Source organism: Nicotiana tabacum, chromosome 1 (genome assembly GCF_000715075.1).
Source record: "Nicotiana tabacum cultivar K326 chromosome 1, ASM71507v2, whole genome shotgun sequence".
Lineage (NCBI taxonomy): Eukaryota > Viridiplantae > Streptophyta > Magnoliopsida > Solanales > Solanaceae > Nicotiana > Nicotiana tabacum.
In genome coordinates, this window is record NC_134080.1 from 157526441 (window position 1) to 157548827 (window position 22387).

The 22387-nt window shown below is 36.5% G+C and overlaps 1 protein-coding gene across 1 annotated transcript; it reads left to right on the forward strand.

Moving 5' to 3' along the window:
• Window positions 1-17430: 17430 nt before the first annotated feature.
• On the forward strand, window positions 17431-20019 carry LOC107777332 (uncharacterized). The gene is made up of 2 exons (XM_016597329.2): window positions 17431-19391; window positions 19488-20019. The coding sequence occupies exons 1-2, from the start codon at window positions 17431-17433 to the stop codon at window positions 20017-20019; spliced, it is 2493 nt and encodes an 830-aa protein (XP_016452815.2).
• The last annotated feature ends 2368 nt before the right edge of the window (window positions 20020-22387 follow it).

Sequence of the window (22387 nt, forward strand, 5' to 3'; positions counted from 1 at the left end):
CTCTGTTATTAAAAGTTCTTATCTTTGTTCATCAGTGCTTCGTTACTGTGAGTCCGGGATCGAAGGCAGGCATTTCATTAAGACTGTTATTGAGTCTGTGTTCACCCCTCACAATTGGTTTGATACTTTATCACATTTTTTATTTGTGTAATCTAACACAATTTATTGTTTGTATTGAATTAATCCGCATATTCTTAAAATTACTTATAAATTTAATTGTTATCCACTTTTGGAGATAAACAACTATATTAAAAGCACGGAGACCCTTATCGACATGTCGTTCCCTTTTTTACCGTTCGTAGCTGTAGTTTATGTTGGAAAAAATTATAATATGTATATATAACAAAACAAAATTATCGGAATTGAACCAGCAATAGGATTCTTTTACCAAAAGCAATTACGCTCACTTTAGATTTAGGATTCTTCTTCCAAAATTTGCGCAGCAATTAATGCTGTAGAACTAAGATTCCTTTACTAAAATTTCTGTAGAAAATCACTTTATAGTTTTTAAGTACCGCGAGTTAATATTCTCATTTTAATTTTCTTTTGGAAGAAATTTCGTTCAAGACGCTTTAGCCTTCCCCCATAGTAAGCAACCCCAATCACATAGGTAATTTTTGGTCTCTCTCTTTGCCTTGCTTTTCATTTTTGTCGAGTGTGTTTTTGTTTGATACGTTACTTGATATACTTATCGCTGTTCTACATAATTTATTTGTATATTTTTTTCTTTTATTTTTGATATTCTTGAACTTAAATATATGAAGGCTAATTCGTAGGAGTTTCAAAAATTAATTTAGGGATGGATGCGTTGCTAAACGAGACTAAAGGTTAAGCCAACTCTAATCATTTGAAAAGCAAGAAAATTTTTGTCTTCTCAGTTTATGCAAAACCAAGTAAGCCACATATATATCAAACTGTGTAGTAGTCCAACAAGTTTGTGATATCCTCTATTAATTTTGTGACGTCAATATACACTCTAATAAAGCTATTAGATATAAATACTCCTCAATTAACATTTTAATGATAAATCATATTTTAATTTTGGTGTCAATATACATTCTAATGATACTATTAGTTATAAATACTATTCTATTAATATTCTCCTTCGTTTCACATAATTTATTCTGTTTGTACCGTTCTTGGATTACGTACACTCTTCCTTAACCAAGTAAATCATGTGTTAATAAATGATAGTTTCTTAAAGAAGTTTTAGACACTTGCAGTGCCTTCAAAATAGCTGGCTCAAAAACTTAATGGAGTAGCAATCTTTTTTTTCCTCAACTCATCTTTTTTGCTTGATTGTATAAGCTTTATTTTAATGATACAGATGTTATGATCCTTATTCATCAGTAAACTACGTTGGTGGACTATTATAACTTGAAAAAACAGACGTATGAGATATCAAAGTAATAATAATAAATGTTAGGAAGCCATTTTGGTTGAGTGGAGTTGCCCAAGCAAACCGGTAGCGGAATTAAAAGAAGGAAGCAAATGTTGATATCTTATTTATTATAAATAAATAGTCTTTTAAAAAGTTATCTCCTATAGTCATATTTTAATTTTTATAGCAAAATATTTATTTATGACCATTTTCTACCTTTAAACCATTAAATACGTTGTATATTATTTTTCTCTCTCGCTCTCTCCTCCTTTCTCTTTCCTCTTTCTTCTCTTTTTCCTTCGGTTTCATGGATTCAGCTTATGCAGAGATAAACAAACTCTAAACTCCGGCTTATCACGTCGATACCATCGTATTCCTTCTTCTACTCTTTAGCCTAATTATCTCATCTGGCAGGCAGATTCCTCTAGGTTATATTCTCTTGTCAGTGGACATGGTGGAGTGAAATTAAACTGTAACAGGTGAGCATTACTAGTGTATCATAAACCGGTTCATGTTTGGCTTGTGAGATCTGAAGAAATTTTGTTTCTAGTTTCCGTTTGATTCTTTAAATTAGTGCTTCTTCAACATCTATCTTTATTTAACCGGCAGCGACACTTCACATGGCGGCGACTTGGATATCGGTGGATTGGGGACGAAGTTTGAGGCCGAGGAACTTGAAGAGTCTGTTACCTTTTTTTCATTGTATTTTAATGTATCTCGTTGTATTTCATGTATTTCATCGTATTTCACTATCTTTTTTTCATTGTATTTCAATGTATCGCGTTTTTCCATGTATTTCATTGTATTCACTGCCTCGTTGTATTCCATGAATGTATTCATATATTTTTTTAGTTGATATAATTTATGTATTCAGATGTGTATATATATTTAAATGTGTCTGTAGTATGTATTCATATGTTTTTGCACTATATATGACATGCTATACTTCATGTATTCAATGTATTTTTATGTATTTAACTGTATTCAATGTAATTATATAATATCAATATATAAATCTATTTGTAAAGATACCACTAAAAATACTTTAGTAAAGATACCACTATAAAAAGAAATGATGGATTGAATCTCTGAAGATTGCTCTGTTTTTTGGGTGTTTTTCGGTTGAGAATCTTTTTTATAAGTGCAAATACAAATTTTGTGTGTTATAATTGAGTTTGTTGATATCACGACTTCAAACCGGACCCGGTCGTGATGGCGCCTCTCGTGAAGACAAGGTCAGCCGACACAATTCCCAAATTCATTTTTAACAATTTAATAAGTCAATTTAAGTCATTTATAATAATAAATCCACAACAAGTATAAATTTAGTGAAATAGAACAAGTGTGGAAATAGATACAGCCCGACATCGGGGTGTCACAAGTCACGAGCATCGACTAAGGCCTAAATACAATGGAAAGTCTGAAAATGTACTTAATATAGTCTAATGAAATCAAGAGGGAGAAAAGCAGTGCTGCGAACATCGGGCAGCTACCTTGCTAAACTCCGATGACTCTGGCTCTGATCAACCAATACCCGCTACCGGGTTCAGAAATACCTGAATCTGCACACAAGGTGCAGGGAGTAATGTGAGTACTCCGACTCAGTGAGTAATAATAATAAATAAAGACTGAGCGATAGGAAATCACGTAAAGGCATGTCAACAGGCTATAAAGAAGTAGTAAAAGCCAATAAAAATAATGAAACAGTGAAAATATGCAAAGTCACTTTAGTTCAGTTTAAGCTTCTATAGAAATGCCTTTTTAACAATTAAGCAATTAAATGCAAAGCAGCTAGAACAGATAAACACATAAGAATCAGCCCCTCGGGCAATATCATGGATCAATCACCAGCCCTTCGGGCTATATCTCAAATCACAATGGGTACCCGCGCTAAATGGCGGTGTACAAACTTTTGGAGGGGCCCCTTACGGCCCAAGCGCAATATCATGCCATCTCGTGGCATAATCACATTGGCTCTTGGCCTCATATCAACAAGCCACCTCGTGGCGTACAAATGTAAGGACCTCGGCCTCATAATCATAATCAGGTGTTTCCTCACAACATAGGCCCTCGGCCTTACTCAGTCAAAATCTGACAAGCCACTCGACAACAGTAAAACATGATGCTCAGCCCGAAATATAATTTAAAATACCATTTCAAGCGTTAAAGCAGAGTAAACATGGCTGAGTTATGAAAATAGTAGAATATAGCATGACTGAGTTCAAGTATAAAGTCAAAACAGTGAGAAAATATCAGTAAAAATCCCCTAAGGGTTCAAATAATTGGCACAAGACCCAAATATGGCATTCAGCCCCAAACATGATGATAGCAAATAGTTTTAAATCAAATACGCGGTAAAACAGCCATTCGGGATGGACTAAGTCAGAGTCTCCAATGGTGCACAACCACACGCCCGTCACCTAGCGTGTGTGTCACCTCAATATAGCACAGCGATGTGCAATCCGGGGTTTCATACCCTCAGGACAACATTCACAATCATTACTCACCTCGATCCAGTCCAAACTATAGCCCGCGATGCCTTTGCCCTCTCGAATCGACCTCCGGATGCTCCAAGTCTAACAAAAATCAGTACATAACCATTAAAATATGCTAAGGGAACGAAGCCCACTCGAAAATATCCAATTTACATCAAAAATCCTGAAATTGCTCAAACTCGGCCCTCGGGCCCACGTCTCAAAATCCGATAAAAATTATATCAATAGAATCCTCATCCTCCCACGAGTCTATACATACCACGAACATCAAAATCGGACCTCAAATGCCCCCTCAAATTCCCAATTTACACTCTCCAATTTCAAGCCCTGATTCCCCAATTTTAGGCTTTAATTTCCACATACTTCATGTTTAAACAAGTAAGAATCAACATAGGATCGAGTATTGAGTTCAAAAATCTTACCTCCAAGTATTATCTATTGAATCCCTCTTCAAATCCTCTCAAAAAGCTTCAAAACCGTTCAAAAATGGTGAGAAATGGGCGAAAAATCGCGAAGATGGATTTTTATATAGTCTGCCCAGACATCCTCTTTCGCGAACGCGGGATAACCATCGCGTTCGCGATGAACAAAACACCAGCCATCGAAAAATGCTCTATGCGTTTGCGGCACCATCCTCGCGAACGTGATACACACTGGATACAGAACTATGCGAACGTGGCCCAAGACTCGCGAACGCGATGAAGAAAGGTCCTCCAGCCCATCTCCTAGCTCGACTCTATGCGAACGCAAAATACCATAGCTGAACGCGAAGAAGTTCTCCCCTAACACTATGTGAATGCGGGACATATTTCGCGATCGCGAAGAGCAATTTGCTTCTGCCATAAGAATACACCACGCGTTCGTGACACTTTGCCTCGCGAACGCGATGAAGAGCTGAGGCACCAGACACCAGCACAATACAACTGTGAAACATGAAGGAAAAATAGCCCAGAATCAATCCGAAAATGCGCTCGAGCCCTTCGGAACCACAACCAAACATGCCAACATATCCCATAACCTCATTCAAACTTGTTCCAACCTTCAGAATACTCAAAACAACATCAAAACACCAAAAACACATCGGATTCAAGCCTAAGAATTCCAAAAACTTCCAATTTCTGCTTTCGATCAAAAAGTCTACCAAACCTCGTTCGAATGACTTGAAACTTTGTACACATGTCACAAATGACACAATAGACCTACTCCAACTACCGGAATTCTATTCGTACCCCTATATCAAAATCTCACCTATCAACCGGAAAACGCCAAAATTTCAATTTCGCCAATTCATGGCTAAACCTTCCGCGGACCTCCAAAACACATTCCAACCACACTCTTAAGTCCCAAATCACCTAACAGAACTAACCAAATCATAAAAATTCTAATCCGAGGTCATCTACTAACAAGTCAAATCTTGGTCAAACCTTCAAATTTTAAGCTTCAAACTGAGTACTGTTCTTTCAAATTCATTCTGATTACCTTAAAAACCAAAACCGACGATTTACATAAGTCATAATACATCACACGGGGCTAGTCATGCCCGAGAACTGGCGAGCGAAGCGCAAAAGCTCAAAATGACTGGTCGAGTCATTACATCCTCCCCCACTTAAACATACGTTAGTCCTCGAATGTGCCTAGAGTTGTTCTGAAAGCCATCAAATCGTTGTGTAACCTTACCATGCACATACCCGGGGGTAATCCCAAATCACCCCATCTCATATAGGTCTGATAACACAATGTAACTGAAATTTCACAATCCAACCTAGCCCATAAACCTTAGAACCACATTTCCACTTCTGAAATTATCCACGAGATCAGAATCTCACATCTATACTCTGAATAACCCCAAACCAACTGTAATAAACCATACCTGCAACCTCATGTGCAATTACATGATATACCACATAACTCAAATACTTGTAGCGATAACTTCTAATCACAGCAGCTGCACACAACAATCGAATACCGATAGAAAACCTCTTATCAACTAAAGTCTCATTCCAACACTTTCATATACTGCCAATGATAAATGAAACACGCAGTAAGCTATAACCATTTCTCAAATCAACTATTCATGAAGCCACTTCTCCTTTGGCAAAGACCATAGAATATTTCTGAGTAGAACCTCGATATTATCCTTTCAACATGCTAAATCGAATCCGTTTGTATTCATTAAAGATCCCAACGATCTCATCTAACCCAACACAACTACTCTGGTGACATGACACATCAATACAGACTCAAGCCACCACTTGTGCAATCCGCGCCAATAAGCAACAATTCGAACATACTCAAATCATGAAAATGACTAAAATGAAAAAGATGTACTGCAAGCTCACTAGTACCACCATACACAATGCCGAGAACCCGTTACACATCATAGAAAAAGAACACACGAATCTAACCCGCATGATCATAGCTTCGCTCCAATGTGCGACCTCATCCAAACACTTGTCCATATAAAACACCTCAAGTCACTATGCTCAAAATTGACAACCATGCGCAATATGACGTCTAAAACCAAAGCAAACAGCATAACCACCGCGAGCAATTGACATAACATTACACAAACCCGAAAGGACATAACCGATATGCCATCCACCGAGCAATATGTAGTACTCTTCCCGCTCGACTTCCACTATGAAACCCCAATGGAACCGCACCATGTGTGCCTATAACCAACAAATCATAATGCCCCACAATATAGAAAAGTAACTCATAGATCAACTCAGAACATTAATACCTCAATAACAACCGAATCAACACATCCCTCACCCATAGTAACTCAAAGTCAACAAAGCCGTCTTGATGCAGAACACACACCCATATAGGTCTACTAATGAACCCCTTATCAAGGAGTTCCTGAAGCTTCTCCTTCAACTCATCTAACTCCGCAGGTGCCACACGATACGATGCCCAACACAAAATCAATACTGAAATCAACAACCCTGTCCAGCGACATACCCGGCAGCAGGAAACACATCCACAAAAATCCCCCATCACTAGAACTGAATCAATATGAGGAGTCTCTGCACTGACATCTATCACGAAGGCCAAATAAGAAAGACAACCCTTCCTAGCCATCCGCTGGGTCTCCAAAATGACACCACCCTATTGGGAACATAATCCGTCGAACCTCGCCACTCAATCTGTGGCATTCCCAGTATAGCCAACATCGCCGCCTTAGCGCAACAACCCAGAATAACACAACACTGAGACAACCAGTCTATATCTAATATCACATCAAATTCTAACATACCAAGAAGCAAAAGATCCACTCGGGTCTCCAAACCCCGATAGTCACTACACAGTGCCAATACACGCGACCTACAACCACAACATAACCTGTTTATGAGAACTCCCAGTCCCCAACTCCATATAGCATACGAATCACCATATCTTATCCAAATTTTGCCGTCCGAATATACCACACACCTTTAATACCAAATCATTCCACGAGAGGTACTCCTATAATTCTTCTGTGCCACCAAGCAAACTTGAATATCAGTAGTCGATCCAATAAGAGAGTGCCGCAATACTACTAAAGCACCATCAACTTAATCACATTGCCTTTTTATGAAATATATATCCTCATCAAATCACCCCAATTAGCAATACCATTTCCTTAATCATCTAATGATCATTTCCCTAAGAATTTGTGACCCTCTTTTCAAAATTGAACTGTGACCCTACACATGCAAATCTCAATCCTACACAACATACCGCATATACCCTACCACCCTAGGATAAACATGAGAACTTCATATCCATTCCGAGCCACAAACAACTATGTACTCAACTAGCCAAGAACTTTCCATTGATCCCATCTAGAAGAAAATCACTGCACAACCCATGCTCCCCGTACTCGTAGAATATACACATCTCTAACCGTGGTAGAAACTATCAAGAACTCTCCGAATTCCGATTGCTCAAAACTAAACTGTCATGACTAAATCCTTCTAACATAACCAAGCTACGCCAGGCTACTAAAACCCAAGAGCATCGCCGTGAAACACTAGTATAAACTCATTACCTCATAAGCATCCAAAGAACTAATCATATCCTGACCATTTCGTTCCGCCCTACTACCAAACTAACCCATCTACCCTAGTTCCTTCTGATTTACCTTCAACTTGATACTCCTTCTTGCTACAATACCACAATTTCTCAACCCAAACTCACCACACGTGACCCAAGCGTAAATCCACACCGTCTAAGGCTCATAAGCTGCTGAATACTTTCTTAAATATTCCCAACAACACCACGTTCCAAATACCTACCCCGACGAGACTTCCTGCGAATCCGGACCAAAATCTTCCTAATACTGCTATATATAGAATCCCCATAGTTGATATAGAAAGGACACAAGTCTTGACACCCTCCAATGCAAACCTGAGTTTCTAGCCAAATTATACACTTGAAAATTTCCAATTTTTACATGTAAAATCTTGAACTCATTAGGACCATTATCGAGAGTCATCCACTCTGCTCAAACCTCAATTAGACTGGTCAAATGAACCGAACAACATGCACCTCATTAACACTCCGACACCGCAGAATGTAACCTCCCCTTAATGCAACCAAGAAACTTCCTATTCTATGCGCCGCACATCCTTACCAATAACCACTCAAGATATTCCATGATTCTCATACACCTATGAAGCATAATATAACCTTTGTCAAAATTTTCCTTTACTTGAGCCATCCTCGGTCTCAATCTCCGTAAGCCATAACTGACTCACCAGCACGCCTTAAACTGGAACCAACATAGCACCTAACCGTGCAATCACCTAATCAATAGCAGACTCCCCCACTTGGCTTGAAGCCATAGACCAAAACACATACAATAACTCATAACGCATATACTCTATTGCTGTCATAATACCATAGTGAGATTAAATTCGATCCTTCATAAGCTCGTGAAACACAGACCATCTGGTACTTTAAATCTTCTGCAAATCTCGCATTCACTCTCGTAACAGTTAAACCCACTCTCTTAGGCGACCCGCGTTCAAATTGCAACACATATATTTCCTTAGTAACAAAGATCTTCCAATAATTGGCATAAAGGATTACGCAAACTTCAAAACAATCCGCAGGACATAACCCACCTGCTTCGCCCCAACTAACATCTCTTTATACCCTTCCACCGTCATAGACATTACGTAGTCACCTGATCTTCCTGAGTCTGAACTCATATCACAACGTGAAATCCACTTTACTCCCCCAACTAGAAAACATGGAAAGATTCTTCACATACCCATAACTCTGGGCTATACCTCAAATCAAGATGAAAATCAAGTACTTAATAGTTCTTCTATCCTCCAGGAAACCCTTCTCGTCGCTTCCAAATCTTATGAATACACCTTGCAATCGTAACATACTAAACATGTTGCTACCCAGTCATCACTCCAACTAACAGGGACACTATCGGACATACAAATCCACAAGCACATGCTCACACAATAAACGCCTCAGTGTTCAAGCTGTAAGCGAAATCCGGCCGCAAGTCCTTCAGACTAGCCCAACATCAACATACAGAGAACACATATCGCCCCTAGATCAGGGAATCACAAGCCATCGATGCATATCTGATACTGAGCACTCATGTGCGCGTGCGAACGCGTCGAAGGAATTCAAAAAGTCGCATTTCAAGCTGAATCAAGGACACATGATAAAAATTCAAGAATGTGAAGTTTTTCCTAAAGGTTCTGTAGCCTTCCAGGATAAGTACAGACGTCTCCGTACCGATCCGCGAGACTCTACTAAACCTACTCATGACTCGTGAGACTTATATAACCTGGCTTTGATACCAACTTGTCACGACCCCAAACCGGACCCGGTCGTGATGGCGCCTCTCGTGAAGACAAGGTCAGCCGAAACAATTCCCAAATTCATTTTTAACAATTTAATAAGTCAATTTAAGTCATTTATAAGAATAAATCCACAACAAGTATAAATTTAGCGAAATAGAACAAGTGCGGAAATAGATACAGCCCTGACATCGGGGTGTCACAAGTCACGAGCATCGACTAAGGCCTAAATACAATGGAATGTCTGAAAATGTACTAAATATAGTCTAATGAAATCAAGAGAGAGAAAAGCAGTGCTGCGAACGTCGGGCAGCTGCCTTGCTAAACTCCGATGACTCTGCCTCTGATCAACCAATACCAACTACCAGGTTCAGAAATACCTGAATCTGCACACAAGGTGCAGAGAGTAATGTGAGTACTCCAACTCAGTGAGTAATAATAATAAATGAAGACTGAGAGATAAGAAATCACATAAAGGCACGTCAACAGGCTATAAAGAAGCAGTAAAAACCAGTAAAAATAATGAAACAGTGAAAATATGTAAAGTCACTTTAGTTCAATTTAAGCTTCTTTAAAAATGCATTTTTAACCGTTAAGCAATTAACTGCAAAGCAGCTAGAACAGATAAACACATAAGAATCCGTCACTCGGGCACATTGTCAATATAATCTGCCCCTCGGGCAATATCATGGAACAATTACTAGCCCCTCAGGCTATATCTCATATCATAATGGATAACCGCGCTCATTGGGGGTGTGCAGACTCCTAGAGGGGCCCCTTAAAGCCCAAGCGCAATATCAAGCCATCTCATGGCATAATCACATAGGCTCTCGGCGTCATAAAAACAAGCCACCTCATGGCGTACAAATCTCAGGCCCTCGGCCTCACAATCATAATCAAGTGTTTCCTCACAACATAGGCCCTCGGCCTTACTCAGTCAGAATCTCACAAGCCACTCGGCAATAGTAAAATATGATGCTCAGCCCAAAATAATATTTCAACTGTTAAAGTAGAGTAAATATGGCTGAGTTATGAAAATAGTAGAATATAGCATGACTGAGTTCAAGTATAAAGTCAAAACAGTGAGGAAATATCAGTAAAAATCCCCTAAGGGTTCAAATAGTTGTCACAAGGCCCAATATAGCATTCAGCCCCAAATATGATGATAGTAAATAGTTTTCAATCAAATACGCGGTAAAACATCCATTCAGGACGGACTAAATCACAGAACCCACTGGTGAACGACCCCACGCTAGTCATCTAGCGTGTGTGTCACTTCAATATAGCACAATGATGTGCAATACGGGGTTTCATACCCTCATGACACCATTTACAATTATTACTCACCTCGATCTGGTCCAAACTCTAACCCGCGATGCCTATGCCCTCTCGAATCGACCTCTAAATGCTCCAAATCTAACCAAAACCAGAACATAACCATTAAAATATGCTAAGGGAACAAAGCCCACTCGAAAATATCCAATTTACAACAAAAATCCTGAAATTGCTCAAACCCGGCCCCCGAACACACGTCTCGGAATTCGATCAAAATCACATTAATAGAATCCTTATCCTCCCACGAGTCTATACATACCAAGAACATCAAAATTGGACCTCAAATGCCCCCTCAAATTCCCAATTTACACTCTCCAAATTCAATCCCTAATTCCATAATTTTAGGCTTTAATTTCCACATATTTCATGTTTAAACAAGTAAGAATCAATATAGGATCGAGTATTGAGTTCAAAAATGTTACCTCCAAGTGTTATCTCTTGAATCCCTCTTCAAATCCTCTCAAAAAGCTTCAAAACTGTTCAAAAATGGTGAGAAATGGGCTAAAAATCGCTAAGATGGGTTTTTATATATTCTGCCTAGACATCCTCTTTCGCGAACACAGGATAACCATCGCGTTCGCGATGAACAAAACACCAGTCATCGAAAAATGCTCTAAGCGTTCGCGGCACCAGCCTCGTGAACGCAATACACACTGGATACAAAACTATGCGAACGCGGACTAAGACTCGCGAACGCGATGAAGAAAGGTCCTCCAGCCCAGCTCCTAGCTCGACTCTATGCGAACGCGATATCCCATACGCGAACGCGAAGAAGTCCTCCCCTAACACTATGCGAACACGGGACATACTTCGCAATCGCGAAGAGCAATTTGCTACTGCCATAAGAATACACTACGCTTTCGCGACACTTGCCTCGCGAACACGATGAAGAGCTGAGGCACCATATACCAGCAGAATACAGTAGTGAAATATGAAGGAAAAATAGCCCGGAATCAATCCGAAAATACGCCTGAGCCACTCGGGACCACAACCAAACATGCCAACATATCCCATAACCTCATTCGAACTTGTTCCAACCTTCAGAACACTCAAAACAACATCAAAACACCAAAATCATATCGGATTCAAGCCTAAGAATTTCAAGAACTTCCAATTTCCGCTTTCGATCAAAACGTCTACCAAACCTCGTCCGAATGACCTGAAACGTTGCACACACGTCACAAATGACATAACGGACCTACTCCAACTTCCGAAATTCCATTCCGACCCCTATATCAAAATCTCATCTATCAACCGGGAAACGCCAAAATCTCAATTTCGCCAATTCAAGGCTAAACCTTCCACGGACCTCCGAAACACATTCCGACCACGCTCTGAAGTCCCAAATCACCTAATGGAGCTAACCAAATCATAAAAATTCCAATCCGAGGTCATCTACTAACAAGTCAAATCTTGGTCAAACCTTCCAAATTTTAAGCTTCAAATTGAGAACTGTTCTTCCAAATTAATTTTGATTACCCTGAAAACCAAAACCGACGATTTACATAAGTCATAATACATCACACGAGGCTAGTCATGCCCGAGAACTGGCGAGCAAAGCGCAAAAACTTAAAACGACCGGTCGGGTGGTTATAGTTGAGTTATATTAGGAGTCTATCACATTAATTGATTCACATACCATTTTAAACAAATAAAGACCTTTTTTCGCAAATTCTGTTATTGTATACATGAATACAAGTCACGAATACAGTCGAATACATTCTCTGCTTAGCTGGACTCCCTTGTTTTTCGCCTAGTTTTGCTACTGTATTCATGAATACAGTAGCAAAAATACATCAAATACAATCTATAACAACTGAAAACATAGCTATATGAAGTAATTTAGTAAATGGTAGCTATAGCAAGCTAATAATCACTAAAACAAAGTGATTTCTGAAAATTTCTCTTAAAAGAACAACAAATTATGTTATGATAATTACATTATGGTGAGTTTAAACACCAAAATGCATGTTATCAGGGATAGATTTTAATAAAAATTAGATTGTTCTTTGCAGTTAATCACCATTTGTTAGTTTACTACATAGGAATAAGAAATGATGTATTTATGTAATTGTCTCACTACATAGGAATAAGAAATAATGTAATTATGTAATCGTCATGCATAGATGAAGAAATTTAGAAAGGATTTTTTAGGTAGAATAAGATACAATCAACTTAAATATTTTTAAGGATTGATTGTATGTATTTGTCGAATTTGGATGCTTTATGTGATGCAAATGCATTTATAGGATAAAGGTACCAGTTTCAACACTCTCATAAATTGAATAACATATGGGAAATGATTTTTTAATAAATATCATACAAAAATTTTATAATAATTAACATGAAATATATATGCGTCCAGATGGACCCAAAGCTCAGAGATCTTTTTACATTTCAATCAGATACCGCTTATAGAATACTTCTGTATGATGAAGCAAGTATCGGAACAAACTGAAGTAAGAATATCTCTATCCAAAATCCTAAAAATGATTAACGTTTACCAGTTTTAGGAACTTACGGTTTTCCAATAAGCGTTAATTTATAACGGCGCAAACACATGTTTTGGATATTATTTCTGTATTTTTTAAAATTATTATTATTGACAAATAATACACATACAACGTGCGTACTCAAGGACTAGTTAGTTAACAAGAGTAAATAATTACCTTTTACATTTTGACAAATGTAACGGAAATTTAACTTATACTATTAGTTATAAACCCCATATGTGTGTCCTAAGCATTTCCCATTATATTGGAGTATCAACGCTAGGGTGAGTTTTAGCATAAAGGTAAAAGTTGCCTAACATAAGTCACATGTTTAAGTTCTAAAAGGGTTGCTCAACATTGTTAGTGGCATAAAGTCAAAGTTTAATGAGAAGACTTAATTTTTTTCTTAAAAAAACTTTCTATATATATATATATATATATTTAATTTTGCTATCTATTTTTCTAAGATATTGAGATGCAAAGATATTAATAGTTGTTTTAAAATCAAGTTATTTTAATAATTTTTTTCAATTTAAAATATATCTAATCCACTTAAACTCTACTAAGACATTATTGATCCAAGATAAAATTTTATTAATTTCAATTGAGAAAAAAAAAACTCCCCAGATACAACTGTTATATGAACATTATTCTATAAGGAATATATATGCATTTAGCATAGAATCAATCTTGTTATTTGATTCAGTATATCTATTAGAATATTATCTTCTACTTGTATTATTTTCCGTAACACTTTAAATTCGAAAAATAAATCAAAACTACCAATTTTATTGTAGGCCTTGCAAAATTTCGTACGGATCTAATATTTTAAATTGCAGCAACGACTTTTAGTAGTAGTATTTTGCATGGTAAAAGAGACTACGGACTAGCACAAAATCACATCGATATGACAATAAGTGTAGAAAGTATATTCAAAGTGATTTAGGGACTAAGAAGAATTATAGAACCAAGCTAAGTTGAAAACTACTAAATGACCTAGTGTTTTAAATGAATTTGAACAAGATTCAACTTCAAAGGAGCGTAACTCTCAATATATGAAGAGTTATATGATGCATGATCTATATAATAAAAGGTCTATCCGTTTAATTTTAAATATTTTAAACCATATTTCATTCTACAAGAAGTTATGGTCTTTTTACAAAGGGTAGTAGAACAACTACACTAGCAAGAACTTGATGACACTACAACATTTTAAGCCTACAACCACACTAATTTAGGCAACGCTTAAAAAGTGTTGCCAAAAGTATATGTAGGAACACTTTTTAGGCGTGACCTTTGAGTAGAGTCTTTGGCTGCGGATTTTAAGGTAACACTTATAAAGCGTTCCGTTTAATTGTAAAGGCAACATTTTCTAAGTGTTGCCTAAATATAAATCTTTTGGCCACGCTTTTAAATTATATTGCAACGTTTTTGGACAGTTGCTATATTATCATACTAAATACCACCCTTTACAAGCGTACCCTAAAAATTTCTTATAAAAAATTCCCAAAAAATTTCCCACCAAAATTACGCTTCATATTCCGCCAATTCTCATAAGTCCAAGATCGAATATTACTTGGAAAACCCTATAGGAATACATAGCAAAAATAGTACTTGGAAACCCCTACAGGAATAAGTAGCAAATCAGTTTAAACGCCACCGGTGCTCCAATCCCTCAATTGCTGCTTCTATTTCTACGTTTGCTTCATCCTTGGTTGCTGCTCTTCTATTGCTTTTAGAATTGTAAGTTCTCAAGCTTTTAGAAATAGTTATATTATACCAATCTCTGTTTTCTTTAATTTTCTAATTCCAAGAAAGAAAGAACTGAACAAGCCTCTACAAACTTAATTTAGATAAAACCCATCTCATGAAAAAGTCTCTAATTTTTTTATTTTTTTTTAAATTTCACTAGGCAAAGTGCTTTTGATCCCATTGGGTAAGAGTAATACATATTTCCTCTAACCAAATTTGAGTTAGTGATACTCAAACTTAGTCGTACAATTTGATCTAACCAAGTAGTATACGTCGAATGTATTTATGTAGTGATTGTCATGTATCTGAGTTGGTTCCATGCTTTTGTTATTTTTGTTGAGATTCCATCTTCGTGAATGTACTCAATTAGCTTGGTGATAGAGCCTCTGTTGTCCAAAATAGAGTACAAACAGTTGGCATCGCACACAAAATTCAGTGTCCTGGCCTGTTGTTTCCTCCTGTAGCCGATTGGATTCCCTTTAAGTTGACAAACCATTGTATGAATCGAATTCTTATTATATTGAAGTACTTGGATGTATTTGGATTTCCTTGCTAATAGCATTCACTACTTTTATCAGTTGTCTTCAAACTATAGTACCTTGCCAAATTCCCATCTTAAAGTTTTGGTATTCCAAAAAAAGTTTCTGTTCCAGAACTTTTGGTTACCCGTCATGTACATATAATTGCCTATTTGTTTCACTGTACCCGTGATGACCTCTGTATCTGGACATAAACACCAATGAGGGTTGCACAGTCTCGATGTTCATGTTGTAAGTTTGGACTTTCATCCTTCTTGTATTGACAGTGATGTATGGATAACTCCAGTTTTTCTCACATTGTCGTAACCTCCTCCATGATGTTCTTTCCCGTTCTTGTTAATGGTCTTTCTCCATTGTAATGAAAACTTGGGTGTATAACCAACCATTGATACAGGAAGTGTATACTGCATAATAGTATATAATTTGCAATTTATAGAAGTTTTCTTATTGAGTTTTAGAGATAATGATTATTAACTCAAGTTGGTTCTCTTGTTCGAGATTTTTTTGAAGACGTTAACAAGAATATTGGCAAAAAGGAATTTGACACTTCTATTTGATCACTTCCTGAAATATGAATATTGCTAAATAGGAATTTGATACTAGTGTTTTCTCACTTTCTGGTTTTTTTTTTTTTTTTTTTGATTTCATTGTTCTTATTCTTTCATGAATTTTTGTGATCTTGATTCTCAAAGAAGTCAATTTAACATGTGAGCTTTGGACTAATAAGTATTTATTCAGTTGAGTAATATCCTATATCCCTACCAAAAGAATATCTTGTTGATTTATCTTCTTGTTGTATGAATCCTATTAATTTTACTTTTTTTCTTCAAGAACAAAAGTCAACGCTCACGAAGATCTATATTTGAAGTTGGGTTTGGCTTAACATAAGTGTCATGACTAGGTAAGATATTCTTATCATCTTTCATTATATATGATTTTGAAAACTTACTCATGACTTTTAGGATTTATTTGTAATGTATATATAATACTTAAATGATTATATATTTTATGATTTGATATTAATATCTGATTTTTAGGGTTTCAAATGTTCCATCCAAGAATTGGATGGATTTACCAAGGTATATCAAAGAGTATATTGATGGGGTACAATCTTTCTTAGAATTTGCTTACCTTTATGGAGATCCTCAAGGCGAGGAAATTCAATGCCCATGTGCAAAGTGTTGCAATATTCGTTGGACTCAAAGGAATGTAATATATGATCATCTAATATGCTATGGATTTGTTCAAGGTTATACAAGATGGATTAATCACGGGGAATGGGAAATCCTTATGAATGTTGATGGTGACATGAGTGATGAAACTAACTCGTATGATGATATTAATGGGTTATTGAATGATCAATTTAGAGATATTTCACAAGCCGAAGGACTTTATGAAGGTCCAAATGAAGATGCCAATAAATTCTATAACTTAGTTGATGAGGCAAGCCAAGAACTCTATCCTGGTTGTAAAGGATTCTCTAGATTATCATTCACAATTCGTCTATATTTGTTGAAGTGTCTACATGGATGGAGAAATGCGTCATTCACTTCTCTTTTAGAGTTATTGAAAGAGGCGATGCCCGATTTGAACATTCCTTTATCCTAATATAATGCCAGGTCTATGGTTAAGGATCTCGGTCTTGATTATGAAAAAATCGATGCATGTCCTAATGATTGCATGCTAATTAGGAATGAACATAAGGCTGATGAATATGGTCATGTTTGTGGAGCTTCCAGATATATTAAATATCCTAAAGCAGATAGTGAGGTTGAGTGTTCTAAAAAAGCTCATCGCGTTTCAGCAAAAACTTTGAGACACTTTCCATTAATTCCTAAACTCAAAAGGCTATTCATGTGCTCAAAGACAGCGGAAACATTAAGGTGGCATGACGTGGAGCGTTCTAAAGATGGAAAGTTAAGGCATCCTGCTGATGCCCAAGCATGGAAAGACTTTGATAGTTTTCATCTGAATTTTGCAAGAGATTCTCGCAATTTGAGACTTGGCTTGGCAAGTGATGGGTTCAATCCATTTCGAACCATGAGAATATCTCATAGCACATGGCTAGTTATCTTAATGGTGTATAATTTGCCTCCTTGGATGTGCATGAAGCCAGAATATTGTATGCTTTCTTTGCTTATACCTGGGCCGCGGTTACCTGAAAATGACATTGACATTTATTTACAACCATTAATAGAAGAGTTAAACGTGTTGTGGGAGTCTGGGGTTGAAACATATGATGCTTCAAGAAATCAAACCTTTCAAATGCGAGCAGCTCTTTTGTGGACAATTAGTGACTTCCCTGCATATGCTATGTTATCTGGTTGGAGTTCAAAAGGGAAGTTGGCTTGCCCTTATTGTAATTATGGCACTAATTCTCGCTATCTTAAACATAGTCGAAAAATGTGTTATATGGATCATCATGTTTTTCTACCAATGGATCATCCATGGAGATCCAACAAAAGGTCTTTCAATGGGAAAACAGAATTTAAGCCTCCTCCGCCTTTGTTAAAGGGAACTGATGTGCTTAATGACTTACAAATTATTAATAATGTCTTTGGGAAAAAGAGGAAGAGAACAAATGATGGCCCATGGAAGAAAAAGTCAATTTTTTTTGAATTACCTTATTTGCAGCACAATTCATTATGTCATAATCTTGACGTAATGCATATAGAGAAAAATATAGTTGATAACGTAATTGGAACTCTTTTGGATATTCCTGGCAAGACAAAAGATCATGTAAATGCTCGTTATAATCTAAAAGAGATGGGCATTAGAAAGAACCTTCAACCAAAAGATACAAAGGATGGCAAGAGAACAAAGCATGCAAAAGCGTGCTTCTCAATGGCTAATGGAGAGAAATCAGTTTTTTGTGGTGTTCTAAAGACAACAAAGCTACCTGATGGTAGTGCTTCCAATATATCTAGGTGTGTGCAACTAGACGAAAGAAAATTATCTGGTTATAAGACGCATGATGCCCATTTCATGTTACATTACTTGTTGCCAATACCAATTAAAAGCATCTTTCCTGGTCATGTTGCTATTCCTTTGATTCGTCTAAGCTCCTTCTTCCGCCGTTTAAGTCAAAACGTTATCACACTAGAAGATCTAAATTGTTTGGAGATAGATATTAGAGAAACATTGAATCAATTGGAGCGATTTTTTCCTCCAACATTTTTTGATATAATGATTCATTTGCCTATTCATTTGGCAAATGAAGTAAGATTAGGAGGTCTCGTTCAGAATCGATGGATGTATCCTCCTGAAAGATATATGTGCACGTTAAAATCATATGTTCGCAACAAAAATCATCCAGAAGGATCTATTGCTGAAGCATACTTGGTTGAAGAGTGTTTGACTTTGTGCTCTAGATACTTACATGGGGGTGTGCAAACCAGATTTAATAGAAGACCCCGAAATAATGATGAATGTGGTTATGATACACAAACTTTCAGTTTGTTCCCTAAAAGATGCTTCCCTTTAGGAGCCAAAAAGAGTGATCCAATTGTTTTAGATGGCAAGTCACTATGCCAGGCACATGCATACGTATTGAATAATTGTGATGAAGTTCAAGAATATATCAGGTAATTTTGTTCACTTGTAGTATTTTCTTTTACGTAGATAATTCTAAAATTGTTTTATTTATCTTTTTCTAACAAATAAAAATTATTGTTCTGTAGAGAACATGAGGTGGAGGTTAATAATCATAGGCGAGGATCTAGATGGAGCAAGGCCAAAAATCATAGTCAAAACTTCTCTCAATGGTTTGAAACTCGTGTATTGCATGAGGATGTGTCCGATCTGATAAAACATTTATCCATAGGACCAAATTCAATTGCCAAAAGATATTATGGTTATCTCATTAATGGATATAGATTCCATACGAGGCAGCGTGATGCAAAGCGTAAAACGCAAAATAGTGGTGTTACATTAGATGCCCTAACGACAAGCTTTGCAAGCTCAAAGGATAAAAATCTAGTTGATGAAAATTTGACTTATTATGGCAGAATAATTGATATAGTTGAGTTAGACTACTATGGCCATTTTAAGGTTTTATTATTTAAGTGTGACTGGTATGAGGTTGAAGAGGATATTTATGGCCTTACTTATGTCTACTTCAATAAGAAATACTATCAGAGAAGAAAAGAGTTCGAGGGCAAACGACATGTAAGAATATTCATGCAAGAAGTTCTGAAGAAAGAGAGGAGGTGACATTTGACAAAGGACAAGCAGTGGGACCAACTAATAAGAGAGTGTCTGATTTGACTAACTTTATAGGAACAATTGCAAGAAATCCAAGATTTATCACCTTGGCGCATACTAGTTGGCATGCTGTGTCACAAGATAGTAAGCAACGAATGTGGGAATATGTCAACGTAAGAACAATCAATTTTTTTAAATGTATACTTTTTTGTATATTTCCTACTAAGTGAAGATAAATATACGTTATTTTGCATAGTCCAAATTCATAATTCCAGCAGAAGGAGAGAAATAGGTAATGACTGGTCTTCGTGATGCTTGGAGGCGACACAAGAGAAATATTAAGATGAATTATTTCAATAAGAATGCTACTGATGAATATATGCTACAAAATCGTCCGAATGAGATACCAGAAGTTCAATTCTGCCAATTGATTGAGTATTGGAAGGATTCAGATGTCCAAGTGAGATTAAATTGTGCATTTCTACACTTGAACATATTGTTGCATTATATTTTTTTTCTTTTTGATTTATTGACTAATGTACTTCTTTTGGTGCTAGGCCATGTGCCAATTAAATTGTGAAAACAGAAAAAAAACAAAAGTGGAGGCATCGAATGGGACCTATTAATTTTGGAAGAATACGCGTAGCATTGTTAGCATTTACTCGACAATTTATGAAAATTTTGACTTCCATTTTCTTTGTCGGAACACACTAATGTTTATTTTTTACTTTCTTTTGATTTAATTTGTAGCGTTCAACCAAAGAGAACAACGAGGAACTATCAAAGTCCGAAATATTTATTGCAACTCGTACAAAGAAAGAAAAAGAAGTTCATACAGATACTCAAGTTGCAATAGTAAGTCATGATAAAAGTTAAGATCTTGTTATTATATAGCCCCTCTCGTTAACTGAATGTGTGTCTGTTAAAGTTTTAGCTTTTTAATTAAAACCATGTATTTCTAATAAATGCAATTTTGTATATGTGTCTGGTGCTTATATCTTATACTATTTGAATGACAAATTAGTGAAATTGTAGTTTCATTAGGACATAACTCCATCTTGTATTACTTTTTCATGTTAGCTTACTTGCAAGTGATATGTGTAAGGTTATTGAGAATTCCCTTTCAAAAACCTTAGCTGCATACTATACTTTTGCTGGAACATTAAGAGATAATGTTCTGCATACTATCCTTTTGCTAGAACATTAAGAGATAATGTTCATGTCGAATGCAACGATATAGGTGCTGATTTTTTTAAGGTTCGATTCGATTGTCCCATGTCTGAAATTGTTAAAAGTCCTGATAGAAATGTCAAAGAAATGGTATATCCTAAGGGTATACCATGGAATGTTGTTACATCTAATAGAAAGTTGGTCACAGTTCAGTTTAACCAATTTGATTATGGAGGAATAGCTCTAAGTACATGGGTTTCACACAAGATTGGAGATATGTGCACAATGTATAATTTTTTACAAGACTAGGCTGCAATTGCACGTAATCCAAATTTAACAGCTTCCAGTGTAGCATTCATTTACAACAACCACTGAAAATATTTCATGTATTTTGTAGGAAAAATAAAAGTTAGTTTAAGTTATTTTAGTATTCAATCTATCTTGACTTGTAAGTGATGTGTAGTAATATTTTTTTTTTCACAGTCTGAACTTCAGAATTGTCAAAGTTCCGGAGAAACCGCAGATGATGCATTTAGGGCTGTGTTTGGAAAGGAGCACCCTGGTCGGGTTAGAAGCTATGATAGATCTGTGACGATAAGCTTTCTGAAAAAAGTTGAAGAAATCACCAAGCTTAAACAAAAGCATGCCAATGAAATGACTTCTCTGAAAGAAGAAATGAAGGAAATGTTGAGAGAAGAAATGCGATATTTTCTTAGTCAAGTGGTGCAAAACAACCATGAACTGAATTTTTATGATATACAAGGGTGTGCTGGATCTAATATTCCTTCACCGGTTGATGCAAGTAGTGCACGAGCTATAAAAGGCCAAAATCTACCACATTCTTCTGGCTCAACTCATGCTCCGAATCTTGAAAAGGTATTTATATTTCACACTTCCAAAAAACTACCACAATCTTAACTTACAAAATCATGTTTTCCCAAATTATTTGCTTTTGATGGTTCTGTTATATGATAATGCTAATACAAAAAGAATTTTAGCGGCAATAAATATTCGATTTAGTGGCAATAATAATGGCTGCAAAATAAGTTTATTTTCCTCTTGTTAAAAGAAAAAGACACGTGATTCATTGTTAACAAAGCATCAGTTGGTGCCAAATTTTACCACACGAAACTATTAGCTCTTTTCAGTGAAACACGATCTAGTTAAGGTATTTGGTTATGGAAAGAATTCAATTTTTGTTAGCGAG